This window comes from Vulpes lagopus, chromosome 2 (assembly GCF_018345385.1).
Source record: "Vulpes lagopus strain Blue_001 chromosome 2, ASM1834538v1, whole genome shotgun sequence".
NCBI lineage: Eukaryota > Metazoa > Chordata > Mammalia > Carnivora > Canidae > Vulpes > Vulpes lagopus.
Window position 1 is genome coordinate 107474106 of NC_054825.1, and position 24177 is coordinate 107498282.

General features: G+C 40.8%; 1 protein-coding gene across 1 annotated transcript in view; it reads right to left on the reverse strand.

Annotated features, from left to right (window-relative positions):
* PRKN (parkin RBR E3 ubiquitin protein ligase) overlaps positions 1-24177 on the reverse strand; it is a 1299677-nt gene that overhangs the window by 417626 nt on the left and 857874 nt on the right. The window contains exon 7 of the mRNA XM_041744985.1: positions 3510-3646. Within this exon, the coding sequence (XP_041600919.1) occupies positions 3510-3646 (137 nt within the window). The remainder of the gene's footprint in view (positions 1-3509; positions 3647-24177) is intronic.

Sequence of the window (24177 nt, forward strand, 5' to 3'; positions counted from 1 at the left end):
GCAGAATCATAGAGTCTTTGTTGAGAAAGGATTCAAGACAATCCAGTTCGTCTCTTTAAAATAAAAAAAATTCTATAATAACATTTGAAAGCCTCTTTTCATATAAGATGAGGAACATTTCTAATTTGAGTCACAGTTAAAGAAAGGCTAAATAATACATGACAATATTGTGACAAACTGAATTGTATTTTGTTCTAAGAACTTTTGAAGATATATATTAAAACACTGTTGAAGATAAAAAGAAACAAGTATTGAAATGAATTATACAGCATAGAGTAGAAAGTTTTACTACACAGTTGAAAGTCAGTAGGTTATTTTTAACTTGTCTCAGCTTGTGGTTATTTGCTACCTACTTTTTTCCTGGTTTCCAAAGTTTTAAAAAAATCAAAAAGTAGAAAAACTTTACATAAAACTATGTCAATTTCAGCTATCATACACACAGACATAACAGGCACACACGTACACACACACACACACACACACACACAATTAAAAGGTGGTATCATTTAATTCAACCTGCAGCACATGACCACAGTGGTGGCCAGGCCAGTTCATTCAGTTCACCATGAAGGGGATGGAGCATGGTAACTTTGTGAACTGAGCTTTTAAATACACACCACACAGGGCACTCTCCCTGCAGTGTTTCCATAACAAAGAGGAGCAGTCAATATTGCTAATGTGTGGAGATTAGTGCAGGCCTATGTATCAGCTTTTATAAATATTTCTTTACCAACAGATTCATATTCTAAATATCTTTAAATATTTTTGAAAACTTTTAGTCATCAGGATCTGCTACAACACATGTTACTCTATTCCAGATCCATTTTCTTTTAATAACAAGATATACAAACATGCAGCTTTTGGCTTCCATGGTTAAGCATTAAAAGAAGGAGGTGTCAGGGAAGATAAGTTCTTGGTAGTAAGTGGCATTCTAAAAAACTAAAGCAAGGTTTTACGGAGGATTATGTTCAAATAACCAGCAATGAAGTAGGTACGAGTCACAAAAAGTATTTAAAAGGATTCCAAACTAAAAATGAAAGGTAGCAAGAATTACAAGAGAAACCTGAAACAACTTGTTATAGTAGAAATCCTGGCTAATGTGTACAAGGGCAGTCATTGTATTGTTGTTATTATTATTATTATTATTATTATTATTATTATCATTATTATTTTACTTTGTACATTTGAAATTTCCTAGAATACAAAAGGCTTAAAATTTAAAAATAAGTGAGAAGTAAACTGATTTTTAAAAGAGCCTTGAGTATGAAGAGAAGAAAATGGATACTTAGAAATGTTTACATGCTATATGGTTTTGGGGAAAAAGTTTGTCAATATAGTTATCACATGAAAAACAGAATCTTTTGATCTGCAAGGAAATGTTTCATTAAATTTTGAATGCTTTTGTTAAAATATGAAAGCACAATACCTTCCAGTGAATTTTACTTAACAATATATTGACACATATATGAATCTTAATTAAAACCATTGCATTATTGGCAGATGCAATTCAAAAATGAATGTCATAATTTACAAAGTCAACAATGCAATTAGCTTCTTCCATTTGGAAATGTGAAATAATTTTGAGGTATATTTTTCAGTTTTGATCAACATTAAGTATTACAAATAAATATTATAAATAAGTATTGAAGTATTATAAATAAGTAAGCTTAAAATCTGACCATTGAATCAAGGAATCACATAATTTCAAACCACAATTTTCACAGTGAAGCGTATTTACTCACATTACGTTCATTAAATATATATATTTATAATGAGGTAGGGATCCCTATCTCACTCCATATTTTAAAAATAATTCAAAATGTGTTAATGACCGAAGCATACAAGCTAGGCTACTAGAGGAAAACATGGGGTTAATTCTTCATGACCTTGGATTTGGCAACAGAGTCTTATTTTTGATACCAAAAACATAAGCAACAAAAGAAAAAATAGACAAATTGGATATCATCAAAATTAAAACCTTTTGTGTGTCAAAGGATATTATCATGAAAGTAAAAAAAAAAACAAAACCTCACAACCTACGGAATAGGAAAAGTGTTTACAAATCATATATCTGTTAAGTGCCTAGTATCCAGAATACACAAAGAACTCTTAAAACTCATCAACAACAAGACATACAGCCCAGTTACAAACAAGCAAAGGACCTGAAGAGGAATTTCTCCAGATACACAAATGGCAAATAAGCATATGGGAAAATATTCAACTTCATTTGTCATTAAGGAAATGAAAATCAAAACCACATTGGGATACCACTTCAATCTTAACAGGGTGGATATTAAAAACAAAACAGAACAAAACAGGAAAATATCAAGTGTTGAGAGGATCTAGAGAAATAAAAACCCTTAAAAGTTACTGATCGTAATGCAAATGGTGCAGCAGCTATGGAAAACACTTTGGTAGTTCTGCGAAAGGTTAAACATAGAATTATCATATGACCCAGCAATTGCACTCCTATGTGCATATCTAAGACAAATGAAAACTTATGTGTCCACAGAAACAAGTACACAAATGTTTATACCAGCATTATTCATAATAGCCAAAAGGTGGAAATAACACAAATGCCCATCAACAAATAAATGAATAAGCAGATTGTAGTATGTCTATATAATGGAATATTATTTAGTGATAAAAAGGCTTGAAGATACAGGCCATGACTTGGACCAACTTCCAAAACATTATGTTAAGTGAAACAAGGAGGACACAAAAGGTTGCGTATTATATGATTCCTTTTCTATGAAGTATCTAGAATTGGCAGGTCTATAGAGGCAGACCTGTAGTGGTTGCCAGGAAATGGGGGGAAGGGGAAATTGGGAGTGATTATTAATGAATATGAGATACTGAAATTTTTCTAGGGTAATGAAAAAGTTCCAAAAATAGACAGCGGTGATGGTCATTGCATAACATTGTGAAAACATGAAATTTCATTGAACTGTACACTTTAAAGTGGCTAGTTGTATGTTACATGAATTTCACCTCAATTAAAAAAACACATGTAACAATAGCAATATAATACAAGAATGTTCTGCAATATTGAAAGATTTTATCTTTTTAAGAGTTAAAATATTAAATATTTCAGCTTTATCTCCTTCTTTATAATTTTTTCTTAAATATACAGTTTTTCATATATACATACACGTGTTCCAAATTTTTAACAATAAGGGAATGCAACTTAGAAATCTGGATAGTGCTTCTCTAGATCCAGGGTGAATCCAATAGACCTACTTTGTGTACATTGGCTGAATAATATTTTAAAATTTGTTTTCCATACTTTTGTGCAGGTGATATATTTTCTAGTTCAACCTAATTCCTTCATACCTTAGTGCTTTATATTTTTGCCATCCAAACATTGTTTCTGGCTCAACAGGGATCAAATAGATATTTGAATTTTCAACCCCTCAGTCAGGGATTGAATTTATGTAAGAAGGTTTTGCATCAATAGTTCTGTTCTTAATCAGCATTAAAAATGGAGGAAAAAAAAGTGCCAGACTTACCCACACAAGGCAGAGAGTAGCCAAGCTGAGGGTCATAGATAAACTGTCTGTCATTTAGTCTTGTCACACAGTACAAGTAGAAACAGTCTAAGCAAATCACATGGTGGTGGTTGCACTGAAAAACCAGGACAGGGCTCCTGCACGGAAAAAGAAAGACATTTCCTCTAGTACTAAGGATGGAAAGGCAACACAAGTTTTAAAACACTTCGTAATCCCATCAGGTTGCTTAGGGCATGCTCTGTGTAAAGACCAGCATTGCTCAGCATATATCTTAAATAAGATACATTTAAAAACTGGATGCACTTCATCAACTATCTAAAACACTGATTTTCCTAAGTTTATATTTTTATATTAATATCTTTACCAATTAACTGTTGAAACCCGAGCTCAGGGGCACCTGGGTGGCTCAGTGGTTGAGCCTTTGGCTCAAGGTGTGATCCTGGTGTCCCAGGATCGAGTTCCGCATCCAGCTTCCCACCAGGTACCTGCTTCTTCCTATGTCTCTGCCTCTCTCTGTGTGTCTCTCATGAATAAGTAAATAAAATCTTTAAAAATAAATAAATAAAAAATAAACCCGAGCTCAGATATAACCTCTTTGTAGAAGTCTCCTAGAAGCCTCATAATTCACAATTAATCCAAGAATCACCCCATACACCTACATATATTTTTACTGATCCATAATTACATCAGAATATTGGTATGTTTCTTCTCTTACAGACCATGATCTCCTTGGAAGTAGACACTGGGCTTACTTTAGTTTGATATTCTCATAGTACCAGGCTCTGTAAGGTTTTAAATAAATGTTCCTTGAATTTAATTTTGATGATATAGAAAATCTGAACTTCCCTTAAGCCATAAGAAAAATTGCTGTTTTACCAAAATAGATAGGTTGAACAGGCACTCATATTTCACTGGCAAGCAGAAAAGTAGCATTCTGAAATAAAAATAATCTAGCAGATTCCTTTCTTTCTTTTTTTAAAATTTTATTTATGATAGTCACAGAGAGAGAGAGAGAGAGAGAGAGGCAGAGACATAGGCAGAGGGAGAAACAGGCTCCATGCACCGGGAACCTGACATGGGACTCGATCTCGGGTCTCCAGGATCGCGCCCTGGGCAAAAAGCAGGCGCTAAACTGCTGCGCCACCCAGGGATCCCTAGCAGATTCCTTTCTATAAGATTTTGTTTATCATGTCACTCCCTCACCCCACTCAATTATCCAATTTATTTAATTAAGGTTAGGAGCTTACTAATAAATTGATATATATATATATATATACATATATATATATATATATATTCTAAAATTTTTGTATTCCCTTAAGATGTTTTATAGGAAAAAAAATCTCCCATATAACCATGTATTTTTGTTAGCAAATGAACCACATGATTTTATGACCAAAAAAAAGGGACTAATTGAATATATTAATTTCACATCAGCCCAAGGCTGTTTTATTAGTAAGAAAATCATTGGAGCTTATCTAGATAAACTGATTCTCTAAACAATGACAATAAAATACAAAATATTTTTTTTTATTTCATACATGATCCTTAAGAGATAGAAAAGTCCTTCCCCAGAAAAAAAAAACAAACCTGACATTAAACATTAATATTAGTGGAATATAATTTCTTACCAATTAAAAGGTTTTTGAAATTCTACTTCCCCACTTATTTCAAAGCAATACCTAATACAAAACAAAATGGAAAAAAAAGTAACTCGGTATTTTAATATCACAAGTCTATAGGACAATGGTCAACATAAGCTGAGCAAAAGTGTCGCTAAACATTTTCATATGTTTCTATTTCTCATCTCTGAACCCACTGAAGTCCTTTCAGGGCCATCATTCCCATTTCCAGAGCCTTTTTCAATTAGGCATCGACTGTGTTCTGAACTTTCAACCTCTTCCCTTCTAATAACATTCTGCTTGAAGATGATAAAATACAACACTTTCCCATTTCTATTGCGGGTCACACACACACACACATGCGCGCGCAAGGGCACACATATTCTATTCACTCTGGGTGACCTTATGCAACTGCTGGATTTTACTTTGTCCTCATAGCGAAATTCTGTGAAAAATATTCGCTGTTCTGGTTTTAGCAACATGGTCAACTAAGCCCTAACCTGCTATCAACACATGGAAGCACTGGAGAAAAATATTAGAATGTTTATAAAAATGTTCCTATATATAACAAGGTTAAAAAGAAAGCTTGGTAATTACTCTGCAGAAAAAATAAAAAAGAAAACTTAGAGAACTGCAGAAATCAACACATGAGTAACTGCCACGGTGTCCCAAAGACACATTAAGGTACCTGGTGTGCAGCTACTGGCCTGGCAAGTGTGTTCTTTCCCATCTTTCTTAAGGAAAGATGGAAAGAGTTCTCTTCCATCTGTGGACAGCACTACACATTTGTGGATTTGCCCTTCAGTTAAAATATGGTCCCAAAGAACCTTACACCATGAAGACCAGCCACAGAACATCAATTGTTCTGCTTTATTGATGGCATTGTACTATTTAGAACAGAGAAATGGTAATTATGCCAGAGGCCACAGTGTGAGGGAAAACCTCTGGAGATTCAGGAGCCCACCATTGGGTTTTAGATGCCCAATATTTGGGCATGGAGGAGCATGCTCAACAAAGTAAAGGACAGAGTAGTCCATCTTGCCCCTCGCTCCAATACACACACACACACACACACACACACACACACACACACACAGAGCTATAGAGAGAGCAGCACAAGGCAGTCACAGGCCCTCTGGAAACACAGGCTCTGGTTCCTGCAGAATGAAGCCCATTCTCTTGGGGGATATTGGGGAAGAATCTGACTGCAGTTTAAGCTTCAGCCTCACCAGTTCACTTCTACCTCCCTGAACTGAGATCTAGGTGGGAAGGCCAACGGACCAAGTTGACAGGTCTAATTGATCACAATCACCAGGATGGCAAGAAGCTGCTGCTGCCCACGGGAGCAGGGGAGAATGCAGGGCAGCTGGGTGGTCCACGGAACATCTCATGGCACTCCCCTTGAATTGTAACAGCAAACGCACAAGGCAGCAGCTAAGGCAGCATTCAGAAATACGTGGTGACCAGGACCTGAGAGCCCTTAACACATACCCATTGCACATACCCATAATACCAATGACCCTTATTATTACAGGAAAATACTAGAGACATCAGAAAGGGCTTTAGAGAATGTTCACTTGGAATTAAAAGTAGGCAAACAGCATCTTACCAAACAGCAAGAAATGAAGGGCACTGGGCCCTAGAGATGAAAATGTGTTCAGCACTGCACGTGAGGACAGAGGAACATGGAAGTCCCTGGAAAGAGAGTTCCTTCCCAGACATAGGGTGTGTAGTGCGACCATGAGAAGCTAGAGTATCATGGACCAAAGAAACCACAAGTGTGTTTTTACACAATTATGGAAAAGAAGGAAACAGGAGAGTCGCAGGGAGTTGCAAAAATAGATAAGTCCACTCGGGGATTCTCACTGTCCATCACTCCCCATATGGAGTGAATTTAAATAGACACCCAGAGACCAAGATATGGAGAAAGAGAAAATAAACGTGTCAAAAAATATATATATGTTGATGGATACATAGCTAATGTTACAGATATAGATGTGGATGGTATAATGCATATATTCACATATAGTTATGTCAGTTGGATTTCTTGATACAGTTTGGAGGTAAGACTGCTCATCTCTTATTAAGAACATATGTAGTATTTATGAGAACATTAGGCAAGGAATAAGCATGACAATCATAGAAACATTATTGGATTAATCATCTGAATCATCTCAGAAAATGAGTAAGAATCATTCCATGGCTGGAGGGACCACATCATTAACTTCCTAAGCACTGTAGGTGAGAGAATGGTGGGGGAAACCAGGATTTATGATCACCTATTTTGGGGCAGGTTCCTCGCCAGGAGCCCCATACACGTTTTTCCATCATCACCTCCTAAAACAAACTGTCCCCTCCTCTGCCACACATCCTGGTCCTCCCTCGGCCTCCAGCCGACTCCTGGTTCTTTTACTCCTGGGCTCATATTCTTTGTCACTCATTCTTATAGTATAATACTAGCCTTCATATTCAAATCAAAATTAAAGGTCAAGACAAGACCTCTAAGGAACTCAGCCTGGTTTCGTCACTGGTTCTTCTCTTTCTTTACTTCTTTTTTTTTTTTATTTTTTTTTTAAATTTTTTTTTAAATTTTTATTTATTTATGATAGTCACAGAGAGAGAGAGAGAGAGAGGCAGAGACACAGGCAGAGGGAGAAGCAGGCTCCATGCACCGGGAGCCTGACGTGGGATTCGATCCCGGGTCTCCAGGATCGCGCCCTGGGCCAAAGGCAAGCGCCAAACCACTGTGCCACCCAGGGATCCCTCTTTCTTTACTTCTTAGTTCTTCATTGTTTTTTTGTTTTTCTCCTCACTGGGTTTTCTCTCTTTCTTTACCTGTCAGTTCTTCACTGGTTTTTCTTTCTCTTTCTTTACCTCTCTACCCACAGGGTCTATCCTAATGTACTTCAGATTCTGCCTTTACTTTTATTCTCAGTGTTTCATAAGTGGCTATCTTAGCTGATAGCATTAAATGAAAAGTCCTGAAGTGACAGAGGTAATGCTTGGTTAACACTTTGACCACCCATGTCTCACCAAATTCGGCAGTGAGCACATGGCAATTAGGTACAGTCAACAGTTACTGACCACAGTAATTTCATAATTTTCTCTGCCCCCATCCTTATATTTTTACTCAGTTCCTCACTGAGCATCTCTTTGGCCTAAAGTAGGCACTTTACAAACACATGTGAGATACAGCGGTGAGTGAATGAATGAATGACCACCTTATCAGTGCTGTACGTGTTGGGAAAAACACACATAGCACTGTCACAGGCCATGGTCTGGGGACAGGACATGCATGTGGAAGAGGTATTGAAGGAAGGTTTGTGAGGTCATCTGACTTTGGTGGCACAGGAGTTGAGACCGCAGAGAAGCATGAGTCAGGGTCAGGGAACCTGAGCTGAATGTAAGGGAATGGAGGGATCACCACTGAGACCCTGGAGAGAAATGTGGTTTCTGGGAAGGGCAGGAAACACAGACATGGGAAAGAATTCTTGGAATGGAAAAACTGTCAGTTGAGTGACTGAGAGGAGGTATCAGGAAAAGAGAAAAGAGATGAAAAGTTTTGAGGACAGTGGCAGGGGGAATCGAGGAGACAGATCTGGTCTGTGGCCTCTAGGTCATATGTTTCACTGAGGCTTCTAAGGATGGGAAGAGAGGGATGTTTTAGTGGTGTTAATTCTGAGGGGGGTTTGGAGAACTGAGCTGGAAGGTGTGAGAATTACTTGGAGGTCCATTTTAATAACTCAGGCATGACTTACTAGGGAAGCAGATTGCAGTGTGCAGGGGGTTCTAGAAGTGGACAGGAGTGACATTTCTGAGGAAAACCTACCAGGACTCATCTCTTGGCTCTTTGTTCCTCCTGATATTCCTCTGTGTCCTTTGCTTAAATTATATATGAATGTTAAGGGGTGCCTGGGTGCCTCAGTGGGCTAAGCGTCTGCCTTTGGCTCAGATCATGAACTCAGGGTCCTGGAATCCAGCCCCTCATTGGGCTCTCTGCTCTGCAGGGAGTTTGCTTCTCCCTCTCCCTGAGCCCCTCCCTCTGCTTGTGCTCTCTCTCTTTCAAATAAATAAATATTTTTAAAATGTTAATTGATCAGTCTAGAAGATGGTTTAACCCCAGAGGACCCCAGGCTTGGGCCAGCCAAGCAGCTAATCGAAGGTTAAAGTTCTCAACCATACAGAAAAGCAATTATAAATGCTGCACTTGACATTACTGAAGACTTACTATTATTTGTTTAAGTCAACAACTTTTATTATAAGTCAGGTATTTCATAGAAACTTAGCAAACAGGGCAATAAGAATGAATGTTTTAAAACTACAGGTTTGTACATGTTGCTCTGTTTATATCTGGAACAGGCTCTCTTCCATCAGGCACAGCAGCTGCCCTCATCCCAGGCCTTCCTGTAGATGCAGCCCTGGACACACTTGGTTCTGCCCACTGGCAGCAGGACCATGGCTCTTCTTGGGGGAGGTGCATTGGCACTTTGCATTTGCAGGAGTGGGGCAGGTGCAAGAGTGGGGCAGGTGTAGGTACAGAAGCAGGGCAGGTACAGGGGTGGGACAGGTACAGGAGCCAAGGCAGGTGCAGGAACCACCGCTGGAGCAGGAGCAGATGGGTCCATCTCAGGCCGAGGCGAGGACAGAGGTCCACAGCAAGCAGCACAGGGAGACACCGTGTGGGCTTGAAAGCTGGATTTTGAAGAGTTACTTGTAAGTAATGACTTCCCTGCCTTTATTAAAGGAGTGATCCAAAGCCCCTTTGTTCACAGAATATTAGGCACAATTGAAGGAATCTTAGTAAAAAGTATAGCAAACAACTCACATACATCGCACAAAGCAGAATATTGTTACACAGTACATAATTCAAACGTTTAAACTCTCATAAAATTAGCTCTCCGGTATCTACAAAATCGCATCAATGTTTTCATATTTATCTGATCAAATAAATGTGCAGTTTATCTGCTCTCCACCTCATTTGTGTGCACGCGCACTCTCTCTCTCATTTGCTCTCCCTCACACTCTCTCTACCAAAATCTATTTCTCTATCTCTGTTTGTCTACTTCTTTACCACAGGGTTTATCTTTATTTATGCCCACTAAGAGGCTGTGGTTCCAACTTCTCAACTGAATGTGACATATATTGAATGCAATGTCCCAGAAATGTTAAGATATGTAAAGATAAGGAAGCAAGTCTAAACTCTAAAGGAAATAAAAATGTAATAAAGTGGGTAGGAAAGGGATACTCATAATTGTAAGACAGGACAGGACATTTGAAGTTAGGTTAGAGGTATAGGAAATAGTAGCAGGCTCTGTGGTGAGCAGCCTCCAGACATTCCCGAGTGATCCCCATCTCCTGGTACTCCATATATCAGTGGACTGAGCGGAGTCATCTACATGGGATGTGCAGAAATGACAATGAGTGATTTCCAGGAATAGATCAGAGAAGACACTGCAGCTTCTGTCTGGGCTCTTTCCTGGGTCACCTGCTCTGAGGAAAGTGACAGCCATGTCATGAGGACACTCAAGCAGTCTTACAGAAAAGTTTCCATGGCGAGGAACAGGAGCCTCTTGCCAACAGCCAGCACTCACCTGGCAGCCTCCTAAGGTCATGAGTCATATCTCAAGCAGACCCTCTAGCACAGGACAAGCCCTCAGGCTACTATGGCCCTGGCTGACAACCTGACTACAATTCCAGGAGCTACCCTGCCCAAGAGCCATCCAGCCAAACTGTTCCCCAATTCTTGACCTGCTGAAACTGTGCGAGATAACATTTGTTTCTGTTTTAAGCCACTAAGTTTTGAGGTAATTTTTTTTTATGCAGCAAATATAACCAATATAAGCTCAGAGGAGGAAGAGATCACACGTGGATAACAAATCAGAAAAGAAGCCAGAAAAGAATTCATGCAAGTAGTGGCATTTGAAGGAGGATCAGGTTTCCAGGGCTATGGAAATAGAAAAAAAAAAAAAAAACCTTCCAAGGCCAACAGAAAAGACTGGAGTTGCGAAAGTACGGAGTATGGGAGGAGAAGGCTGAGTTATGTGGCATAGCTGATTTCTCCATTCACCCCAGTGAAAAGCAAAATTATATAGAACTATATGTTTAGGGGTAGTAGAATCATCAGAAATGCAATGAAAAGCAAGGAAAGTTAGAATAAAAATATTAAGTGCAAATCAGTGAAGAGATAAAAATAAGATTTGCTCACTGGAGGGAGAAAGTCAGTCCTTGAATTTAGCGAACACTTGACCCTTGAAAACTCACATGTTGTTTTTACAGTATTTCATTTGTGCAACAGTAACATAGATGTTATGCCCCAGTTAGCAATCTTTCAAAGCTCTCTACAAGCCCTCCGTACAGGAACATCTATGACTCCTGGGAGTTTAATAAAGCATTAGATTAGATAAAAATAATTAGAGGAGGAAAGCTTTGGCATTAAGGCACCTGAATCTATCTTCCTAACAACTGTTACTTTAAATGTTTTTTAGTTAGAGATAGTTTATAAACAATAAATAGATACATGACTACAATCTCAGGAACGAAATGCATTTTCATTTCATCTATATCACCTGCTAACTGCCCAAATGCGCCACTGACAAAGGTGTTTCCAACATGGTACCTGCCCACAGAAATGCTAGAGATCACTTTAGCCCACTATGCCATGAGTTCATTATTTGAGTTAGCCAAGTGAGTGTTCCCAGTCACCGGAGAGGCCCCTGATACAAGATGCTAATTGATAGACTCAATGTTTAGAAATTGAAATAAGCTTCAACAGTTGGATGGCCTTTGAAATTCCATCCGGCAGCCAAGTTTAAGATCCTGAAGTAAGTTCCTTTATCCATCAGTCTGCTTGGAATCATAATCCTATTAAGGCGCTGGCAGATCCTGAACAAGCTCATTTACCGCCACTTCCAATTTCTTCTTGCTCTCTCTGCTCATGTTCTCACTACTCTATTCTGTCCACTTTGCTGCACAGAAAGGGGACTCTGGCTCTGTGAACTTGCTTGTGCAAGTCCCAACATTTCAGCATACACAACATCGCCGAGGTAAAGACTCTTTATGAAAGCCTACATTTTTGAGTCGCTGTCTTCAAGCTATTCTGCTGATTCTCTTGAACAACTGCCCCCATGCTGGGCACTGTCCCACGGATGTCACACCAAAGTGAAGAACACATGTCCCTTTGTCTTAGGAGGCCATAGCCCTATAAAGTTGAAGACAAAAACATGTATCTCAGGATATAGTTAAGAGCTACCATAGGGATGAGTTTAGAGATCACCTGACCTGTTTCAGACCTACTTATTTTCCATATATACTTACTACCTTTGAAAGCCTACAAAGTATGAGCTATAAAAATAGTTGGGTGAGGATACAGAGTAGCAAAAGTGTAGTACTTTCTTGAACAAATGGATTTGGGTCTTCAAGAATTGGGATAGTCCAGATTCCAAACTCATTAGCATCAGTCTGGAGGAAACCTAAATGAGCACTTACAGCACTTCTTCCTCCCACATTTGCCCCCCAACCAAATTCAATCCACACACTTCAGCTATGTTACTCAACACGTGGTAATTGGGAAGCTACTGCACGCTGGTTGCCTTGCTTGATGTGGGGATGGGATACACAGTTCTTATCCTTAAGGAATTTGGTCTCATGATGAGATAACTAAGTCTGGGACACTTTGGGAAAAGCTTAATTCAATGTTGGTTGGGCATAGAATGTTTCCTGAATGAAAAAAAGAAACAAAAACAAAAAACTAAGACCCAAAAGGCAAGAATGAATTAGTCTGATCATGAAACTAGAGAGAAGTGAGGAAAATATGTAAAAACACTTAAAATGGCATAAAATTAGGTAAGGTTAGGGAGCCATGCCATACATCTCCATTTATCTCCTCTGTGCATATCAAAGTTCTGAATTCCTCTAGAAATTAAAATTAAAGCGTAATGATAGTGTTTCCACAAGCCCCATATGCAAGTCCATGTCTTAGGTTCATGTAATACCTGAAGTATAGCTAGAATATGTTATTTGTAACATTCTGAATCATTAACAATAAATAGGCAACTAAAAATAGAAATATGAAGCCATGGTTACAAGAGGGAATTAATGGATTATTAATTTCCTCCAGATGGTATCAATCTTTGAAAATAATTACTTGATCTTAGTATAGCTTATATATGATATTTCTAAATATAATTACTGTTGACAGGTTGAGCCTAAACATAAACCAATGCAATCTAGAAGTGCTAGATTGTAAACATTATAACAACATATATTAGAACTAAGAACTTCTTTCTTTATGAAAAGTAAGATAAAGTTTTAGAAGGAAAGAGGTCAACCCCTTTTTGTAGTAATTCATTACAATTATTTGGCTTACTGGCAACAATCTCAACTTTTCTTGATAAGGCATTTATATTCCGAAAAAGATGCTGATAAATAGTTGTATAAAGTGGGTAAAACACAATGAAATAACTGTTGCATGTAACAAAATAAAATGAAAAATCACAAGGGGAACCTGGCCCATGGGAGGAAAATGCATCTCATGAAAAATTACATTACATGTTCCTGTCCCCCAACTAATAGAGTTCATTTCAATTCTCAAAATCATATTTATAAAAGGCCAAGTGCTGGATGTTATATTTGTTAAGAGTTCAAGTACTTCTGAGTTATAATTTCAGAGCGTACCCCATTCAGCCTGTCCTTGTGTGTAGATAGAGAAAGCTGAAACTTGATTTAACATAACATACTTTCTGGGTCACATCATCTGCATGGAGCTGTTGTGTGACACAATTAGTCAGCTGTTGGAGATGCCCCTGAACATGTACCAATTCATGCACATATCCTGTCTTTGTTTTTCCTTTTGTGAGAAACAGCTAGAAGCAGATAAATGCCCAGATCCACAGCAACAGAACTCTGCTAAATTGAGAAATATATGAAGACAGATCTTGTTTAGATAAGAACCCGAATGTAAAATAAATTGTTCTAGTGTGTCCCCAGATCTCATGACAGGAAATATTACTGTGCTAGGAACCAGTCCAGTGTCTGTGACTGTTCAGAGCTATTTAACATAAGAAATTATTACAAAACAGAGTGGTTTCAAAAGGATATGTTTTTTGTTTTTTTGTTTTGTTTTGTTTTGTTTTTTTGCTGCCAGCTCACAAGAACTTTGCAGAGAGGATTTCTTGCTGGTCTTCCATTCACTCTTAAAACGAACGGATGAATTAATGCTACTAGAATGCCAGGACTTTTATTCCTCTTTGCAGGGAAATGTTAAGAATCAGGCCCTCTGAAGGTCAGTAGTTTGGACTGAGGAAACTGCCTAAAAGATTGTAGACTTCTTAAAAAAAGTTCTACAACAAAACAAAAATATCTCAAATGGGGAGGTACTGTGACATTTCTGAGGTATTGTTAGATGGATTCAGCATCAAAATATTAATATAAATTAAGAATGTGTGGAGTGCGGTCGATAAAATTATTTTCCTAATTTAGTTTTTGTTCTACAGATAGCCAGCAAAGCAATCTGTAGCATGCCAAAATATTTCCCTACAAGTAATAAAAATCAACATGATGTAACGATGCAAATCCAAATGAATTCACGTATCAAACCACACTAAGGAAATTCATGCAAAGCCTCAGTGGTCTGCTCTACACATCCCAACATGCTGGAGGCTGCAGGAAGGTTTGGGAGAGCTCTGGGCTGAGTGGGCTGTGCCAGGAGTGGGCTTCAGAATACAGCTTTTGTGAAAAGGCATCTGTGGAATGGTAGGTTAGACCCAGCAATTTCTAAAGACCTTCTGGATACCAAGATTCTGTGGTCTCCAATCTGTGTGATCACAACATTTCTTCCTCATTATAAGCCTGTGAGACTCAAACCTTACTTGAAGTTAGGTGCAAAAAAACAAATCCTATTTAGGATTTTAGCTTTACAGTTACCTCTTGAACCAGTGTGCATGCTACTGGCCAGGCTAAGAGTCTGAGGATTTCTAGAGATTTTACTTTCTGGAAGACATGTCGGGAGTAGGCCCCGAGCCAGCATATTAAAAGGAAATCAGAAGATGTACCTCAGTTTTAAAAAAATTAAAAAAACAAAGCAATAAAATATCTTATATAACTCTCAACATCTAAAAGCTACTTTTAAAGCTCCTTTTTCTTCTCTCTCTCTCTCTCTCTCTTTTCAGTAAGGTCAGCTGGTGATTGGAGCCAAAAGGAGGGGACAGAGAGGTCACAGTTCCTATGTCAGGTGTCGTCTTCTGTGTTCTGTGATCCCATGGACTCTCCCCACCCCAAACTCCCACCACAGTGTATAGTCACTTATTTGTTTAATGGTCTATGTTCTCTCTAGACCAGAAGTTAGCAAACTCCAGCTGGGGGCTAAATCTGGCCCACAGCCTGCTTTGTAAATAAAGTTTTATGGAAACACAGCCATTTTTACATATTGGCTGTGGTTGCTTTTATTTATAAAGGCAGAGCTGGGTAGTTGTGATGGGGACTATATGGACCATGATGGCTTTACAGGGAAGGCTTCTTGCTCCAGCTCTTGACTCCATAAACCCAAAGGCTGTCTTTTTGTTTTCTGGGCACCTGGACTATGGCTGATGTTTGGTAAATGCTTATGTTCTAACCAGTTCACCAACTGACTGTTTGGCTAAATGAATGACTATGCATGAAGAGGAACACAAAGGAAGGCAAACAGAAGAAGTGCCAGAGAGTCAGAGAGCAACTACTTTTGCAGGTTGAAAGGTACACAGTAGGTTATTGGTTTTGAGCTAAGCCATCAATATTACTTTTCAAAGCTGCAAAAATCTTCTCCCTTCATCCAGGACATTTCTTTTGAGTAAGCTGATCTGGTCTCAACCAGAGAGTGTACAAAGCTGGCAACACTCAGGTGATAGAAAGGAAAAGGGAAATGGACGTTGCTTAGCCCATGAAAAGTCATAGTAAGACAACAAGATGGAGGGGTGTGATGGTGCCTGCTGGGCTGCTACAAATCAGGTGTCAAGGAAGGCCGGAGGCAGGCACATTTACACTGATCCGCAAAGGGTATGCTGTGCACAGATCTGATGCAAGAGGGCTCTGCGGGAAACAAAGGCTAGGGAAACTCCCTTTAGATGGCAGCACCTGGCATGACTGAAGAATGAAAAGCAAAGTCGGTGTGACAGGGACACACTGAGAAGCAAAAGGGGCATGGAACGAGATGAAGTTCAAGTGAACAGGAACAGTGACGTGAAGTCTCTGTCTAAAGAGTCAGGAATTTGACTCTTAGACAACAAGAACTCAATTCAACATTGTAAGATGCATGACATCATTTATATTTAAGAAAATCACTCTAACTTTGGACAGCATGTGGATTGTAGTGAGACAAGAAAGGGAGGGAGCCCTATGGATGTTGTTATGTCTTCCTGGGAGAGCAGATGCTGGTTTGGACCAAGCAGAGAAGCCAGAGAGACATGGACAGGTGGAAAATATGTTTGGGACAACAGAACATTTGCATGGCTCCTACTGAGCTCTTTTCCATTTCTATTAGCATTTGTAAATTTCTCCACTTTTCAGAAGCCTCGAGACCATGTCCCAAAATCCAAGAGACCATTGTCATAAAATTAACACCTTTCAAATCACATTATATAAAAATGCAGACTTTTCTGGTGGTATCCATGTAAATGTAACTCAAAATCTTTGCCTAGGGTCTAGATGAAAAGAAAATGAACCTAATAACCTAAAAACGGTACATTAGTAAAAATTTAAAGCTACAGTGCCATTACTTGTCCAAAGAATATTTACTGATTTCCTATAGTGTGCCGGGTGCTGGGCATGGTGTGGGGTCCAGAACGAGAAATAAAAGATGTACTGATAAGCCCCCGTGGGCTGTGCCAGGGTTGCCAGAGTCAGTGAGGCTCCAGGAGACAAGATCTCCAAATGGGGCTTTGACACTGGAGACATCAGAGAGATTTAGGAAGCCAAACTGACAAGATGCAGAGGTTAATTAACCCGAGGCAGGAAGAAGAGTCAGGCATGACGTCTAGCTTCTCTTTTTTAAACATTTATTGGATGCTTCTAACAGGCCGGGTTCCCTGCTAAGTGCTTTCTCTGCATTATTTATTTAATCCACTGAACTATAAAGGCCCGGGGGGGGGGGGCAGGGCCCCTTCTGTGTCTTCTCGCCTGTGATCTCACTATCTAACACCAGGCCTTAGATGTGAAGAAGTTCAAATATATTTGTTGAAAGCTGGATGGACATCTCCCGGTCCTGTCCCCGCCATGACAACAAGGACAGTGAGGTGTCCTGTGGCGGGAGGAGCAGGTGAGGGCCCAGGGGGGTGGAGAGCTGTAAGGGCTCTGGGTCTCAGCGCCTGTAAGTGACACAGCCACTTGCTCTGGCCCCCACTCCCATTCCTCAACCCCACATTACTCCGCCTTGGGCCAGCCTGGACACTGGTGACATTTGCTGATGTGGGAGAAACACAACCGGAGGAACAGCAGGACCAGGTAGAGATACAGGTAGAAGATTTCTTCCAGTTCTAGACTTGCTGAGTCTGAGACGTCTTTAGGCTGCTGAGTGAACAGAGATCAGCTCCGTATGAGCTCCATAAACTCGGGAGGAAGCCTAGGGCTGGAAAATGCTCCTGAGACCCATTGGCCACGAGATGATGACTGTAGCCCTGGGAGCAGCTGAGATCACCTGTGCAAATAGGAGAGGAGGTGGTCCAGGAGAGACTCCAGAGGACATGGACATCACAGGGTAATTGGCTTGATGAAGTTTTCACTTGACTTGACTGAGCTATATGACATGAAACAGTTTTACTTTTTTCCCCAGACACTTTTGTGTTCTGTCAAACACAGCTGCTGAGCAATGACATCCCAGATTCTGTGACCTTCAGTCACTTTCACTTATTAAAATAATCTAATGCTGGCCAGCGAGCCTTAGACCAGCCCACCTGAACCTTCCTCTCAGCTTGTGCTCAGCTCTTGCCCTGTGAGGACCAGAGGGGAGCCTCAGCTGCTCTGGGTGCCGTGCCCAGCAGGGAAGGCCTGCTCGCACCGGGCAGGTGCAGATTTGGCCAACTCAGTTTCCACAGAATGTTGCAGAAGGATCCTCTTTTCTTGATTCCCACTGAGCTTTGCTTGTGTGCAAGCAAATGGTTGGTTCCAAAGGTTAAAGCTTGTGTGCAAGCAAATGGTTGGTTCCAACGGTTAAAGCCTGCACAAGACAGAGGTTTGTCTCACACTGAATCCTCAGATTCAGAGGCAAAAGAGCAACAGGAGTTGCAAAGTGGATGGGGGAGTTGGGAGGAGGCTTGCCTAATCCAGTCTAGAAGGCCTGGAAAGCTCTTTGGAGGAAGAGTCTTATTCTCAAACTAAAACCAGGCTGGTGCTTTTAAAATCAAAGTTAGATCATCCCCCTCCCCCACTCAGTCCCTGCAACAGCTCCCCACATTATTCAGAATAAAGGCCCAAGTCCTTACAGTGGCCTTGCTCAGGCCTCCTATGCTGCCAAACATCCCTCTTGGGCCCTGACCTCCTTCTCTTCTGCTCACTGTGGTCCAGCCCAGTAAGCTCTGTGTGCTATTCCTTTTCTTTTCTTTTTCTTTTTTAGATTTTATTTATTTATTTATGAGAGACATGGGGGGGGGGGCGGGGGGAGACATAGGCAGAGGGAGAAGCAGGCTCCCTGCAAGGATCCTGACATGGGACCTGATCCCGGGACTCCAGGATCACACCCTGGGCCAAAGGCAGTGCTAAACCACTGAACCACCCAGGGATCCCTGCTATTCCTTAGTCATTCCTGGCACTCTTCTGCCACAGGACCTTTGCACTGGCTCCTCCTTTTGTATGAACGCTTTTCCCCAGATACTCGCATGGCTCACATCCTGACCTCTTCCAACTCTTTCTTCAAATTCTCCTTCCAATAACCCCCTCCCAGACCACCCTACATAAAACTAGTCAACTCCCCACTTTGCAGCTCCAAGCCCCTCATTCCATTTTGTTTTCTCTAACCTTCTGCAGTAGATTTGCACTATTATTCCTAATGCTTCATCCTTCCCTGAACCCATACCCCTTGCCTGGTGACTCCAGGTGACTTTGCCCTTCCTTCCACTAGAAGCTGAGTATACTTCCTCATCCCATTGAGAGTGGGCTGAGCCACATGGCTTCCTTTGGCCTAGAGGATACGAGTGGATATGATGCAATTAAGCACTTGAGAAGTGCTGTGTGCTTAGGCTTGCCCTCCTGTGTTCATGCCAAGGAGAAGGACTTCCCTGGGGTACCTACTGGATCAAGGGTGATGACACACAAAGCAGACCGGAGTCATCCACTGTCCAAAGCAGTGCTGAGCCAAGTCTGACCACAAGCAGCCAAATCCAAGCGAAGCTCAGAGGGGTGAGTGAGAAATACAACTTATTGTCATGTGCCTTTGAGATTCTGTGGCTGTCCATTAGCTCTGGCTGACCCGTGCCCTTCTGTACATTTTAATCATTTATTATACATTTTGTTTATCGTCTGTCTCTCATCACTAGAATGTAAATCTAATAGGTCAGAGATCTTGTCTGTTCACTGTTGTATTTGGATGCCTGGTGCATAGCAGGTGCTCCATAGAAATGTGTTTACCAAACACAGCAAAGGCTCAAGTCAGATTGCCAGTTACCCACCCTAAATTGGAGGGCTTTGTCCCAGTCCCGTTCACTAAGAGGATGGAAAGAAACCTGAACTAGAAAGAGGAGTGGGTACGGTGCATGCACAGAGGTCAGGGGTGGGCCTGTTGAAAGATTCATGCAATGCTTCAGAAGTGGCACAGCTCCCCTGTGGCCCATAGCTGCTCAGCAGGAAAACAGCAACAGGAGCTGTAATGGGGGATGGATACTTTACTAGGGAGTTTGATTTCAACAGAGGACTTACTGGTTGAGCAATGCAGAGGCTCAAGAAGACTAATGAGGGGCTCTGAGTACCTGCCTCTCCCCCTGTAGATGGAGCCACACCTAAGGGCCTGTAGAGAGACCTGAGAAGAGACTGGGCCTCGGCAGAGGAGCCAGCAAACCCAACCTCTGACGGTCTGATGATGGTGCCATGTGTGTGCTATCGTGTTTCGTCAGGTTTCAGCACAGAACCCTCTGGGGTGACTCTGCTGACATGCTGGTGACCTTCTGGTGGCCTTCTGCCCCAGAACTACAAGGACATCTGAAGTCTGCCTCTCTGCCATGTGTCTCTGAGCCCCTTTCTATCCCCTTTCCTCTTCCCATTGGTGAGGTTAGACCCACAAGGAGAAGGAGAAGGCAGATAGTTGGAAGGACAAGCAAATCCCATTGGGTTGAAGAAAGCTGGGGATGAGGTTGATAATTTATAAAAATCACTTGTATGGCTATTTCAACACCACTTAGTTATACAGTTCTTGCAAGTGTACTCTGTTGGGTCTAGACACTGCCCACACTGGGTTTTGGAGTTTTGCAACAACAACAAAACTATTGCATAAAGTTTCAAGCATCCTTTGAGAGGAAGTTTCTAGATTCTATTTCCTCCAAACAACTGCTGTTTTTTTGCTCTTCTGTAGCAGAAGGGCCAGATCCATTACTCAACCTTCAAAGCCTGATATTTTCCACATGTGTAAACAGGCCTTCATGAATTCTTACTTTTACAGATAGGAAAGTTCAGCTATTAATTGAGGTTAATAACTTGTCAAAGGTGACACAGTGGTTTGGCATCAATCAGACTATCAGTTTCAGCTCACGGATTGTGAGAATCTAGGTTATCCTCTTGCCCACTTAACCACATTTCCACTTACCGCCCACTACAAAAGAATATAAATTGAGGGAATTTCACAGTGGAAGGCAGCTATATGCAGTCATGAATTTTCTGCCTGGGTTACTGAAGAAGCAACGTGTCTCACTACGCATCTGGTATGTTAAAATCATCTTCCCCAAGAAAATAAATCCCCTCCCTCGCAGCAACCTTGTCTTAACATTGACCCTGTGTATTTTGTATTGTGTGATAGAAGAAATGCCTTCTGAAATATCCAAACTCACGGACTTGCACCTTGATCAGATCCAGGACCGCTCTTCTGCACAGCCTCCTAGGATGTCCTCTGATGGCCTTCCTGAGCACAGCCAGGCACATGCCCAGAGCTTCCTGTGTGTGCACTGATGTTTCAATAGCTGTATCCCTTCTCTACACATCTTACTGCTCTAGTGAGTCTTGTCTAGGGTTCCCTTGCCATGGGCCCCCCGATGACACCAGTCACCCCGAGCCCCTCCTGTAGATCTATCCTCACGCTTCTTTCCTCCAGCCTTGTTCCCTCTGCAATGGGGCAAGGTTCCTACCATTTTCCAGAACACAGGACAAAGTACTGGATGTGTCCAAAAGTTCTTTATTTGAGGAGCAGCATGAAGTTACACGAAGAAGGTATATCCGTATACTTCAGTTCGCCTGAAATAGACACTGATTTTTCTCATATTTGTCCCTGAGGACACATGAGCTGGGACACTGAATGAGGAAAACCTGCTTCCATCTGTGCTGCTTCTGCTAATTGGCAGCTCTACTTGTCTCGTTGTTCAACCAAGAGAAAGGTTCTGCTTGTCCTAAGGGTAGAAGAGTTCTACCTCTAGAGCAGCTGTAATCCCAAACTGTAATCCTTTCCCAGATGAACTGGTGCCCAGAAACAGATCAAAAGATAAATTCAATAATAAATAATGGAGATTTCCTTTTTTGTTTGCTTCAAAAGCAAGGAATAGAGGTATTTCAACAATGACCTGCTAACACCAGTGCCAACCTGCTTGGGTTATGTGATCTGGACTGAGGCCCTCCTCATGGCGTGGTGGCAGCCCAAAGGTAGGAGCATGCAGCAGCCTGCCCCATGGGGTAGCCCACGTCTACTGAACTGGTAAGCCCTGATCCACACTTGTGACAACACTCAAAGTCTTGGCTTCCCTGATGCGGGACACAGACAGTGTGCCACCTTTTAACCCAGAAGGACATATGCCTTTTGTCCTCCCCCAAATCTACGCTAACACTAAATATTTTCCAGTCAATCCTCTTTCTCCAACATGAGAAAGCTCACACCACCTGTGACCATCTGCTGGACACTAAGCATGTCACCGACTGAGGATGTTCTCCACCCTCCTCCTTCTTCTGGAGGACAAAGAGCTCCACACAGGTTTCAAGGCAAGATTAACCACTAAACTTTTGCCCAAATGTCAAATTAAATTTTGGTGAACACCCACCAGGCATGTGAAAGTATGGTGGGAGGCAAGGGGGAATTTATACAAAAAATAGGAAACACAGACCCTTTCTTCAAGAGATCATAATCAAGCTTGAGAGATACTTGCTATTGAACTACAAAGAGAATCACACAGGATTGATTGAGAATATCTGAAAATTTTCACAAACTAAAAAAAATCTTTGGAACACAACCTGTAGAAGAACCTACCTATCCAGTTTCCTCCGTAAGCCTCATCTGAATGCAATGAGGACAGTGGTTACAGACTTCCAAGGTGGTTTTCTTCATTACTTTGATTTGCTGATACATGTTATTTAAAGTTTAAAAGTAATCTAATCTTTAGCAGAATTAAAGGGTACTGATAATTATTTCATGTTTCTTTCAGGACAATTCCGTGAGGATTATGTTTAATGAGTCACATGGCACAATGAGAATATGAGAACAAGGTATGTTCCCCGTTACTGTGAATCTTTAAGTTACTAAACCGCCTTGCAGAGGTGTCAGGAAAGGGAGATGGGGACAGAGGTGCACAGTAACCACTGGGGAAGTGTGCGGGACTGAGGGCTGGCACTCGTGTGCATGCACGTGCCCACACGCCACCTTGATAGGACTGCCATAACAAAGTACTACAAACAGGGTAGTTTAAAACAATACATATTTCTCATCTTGTGGTTCTGGAAAATCCATGCAACCACAGGGCTGCCACACTTCCCCTGAGGATGCTTCCTTGCCTCTTCCCAGCTTTTGGTGTTTCCAGTGATCCTTGGTGTTCCTTAGCTTGCAGACTTGCCTCTGCCATCACACTGTCTTCCCTCTGTGCTGGTCTGCTCAGAATCTTTTTTCCTTATAAGGACATAGTCACCGGATTAAGGACCCACTGTACTCCAGGAGGACTACCTTACCTACATCTCAATTATGTCTTCAAAGATTCTACTTCCAAACGAGGTCGTGCTCACAAGTACTGGAAGGGGGGGATTTAGGATTTCAATGTATCTTTTAGGGAACATGATTGAACCCAAAGCTACATGGAAACTTACTTACACACAGAATTATACCTGGGATTTGGTTTTTAAGTACTTGTGCTGAATGGGACATGCCATTTAAATTTTCCATCTGACTTCTCGTTTTCTGATCTTAGATTTCCCAGGACAAGTAATATGTTCACTTCTAAGTTATAGAGGAGGGTATAACTAACTTTTACCATCATATAGCAAGAGGGATAATATAAATGATAGGAAAAGGAAGATTATTAATATTTTTCTAAGATTTGTGTTTTGACTATTTAATTCAAAACATAATTTGCTTCTAAGATATTCAGGTTTTAAATTCTAAAATATAATTTTTACTTTGTAAAGGATATCACTGGGTCAACAGACCAAAGTGGAGAGCAGCTGGTAGGGTAACTAGAAATGCTGCATCATTACATTTACTGAAGTAGATAACAGAACTGTCTTAATGCAAGAGAAAATAAATTACTAAACACTGTTTATCAGTAAAGGTCCATGATGTATACAACTTTCTCTCTAATAACATTTCAGAAAATCATGATGAATAAACAAATGTTTGTGCCTGTGTGTTGTGTGTGCTGTGTGTCTGTGTGCGTCTCTATGTGTTGTGTGCATGTGCATTGTGTATCTGTGTGTTGTGTGTCTGTTCAGAGAGAAAAAGCAGACAGGAAGAAAGGTAAAATGTTAACAATAGGCGAACCTTGTTAGAGAGTATAAGGTTTTCCTTAATTTTTTTTTTGCATCTTTTCTGGAAATCTGAAATTATTTCCAAATAGGAAGATTAAAGTAAATTTTTAAATTCTATTAAAATAGATAAACATGATTAACAAACAATAGAATATATTGTCTGA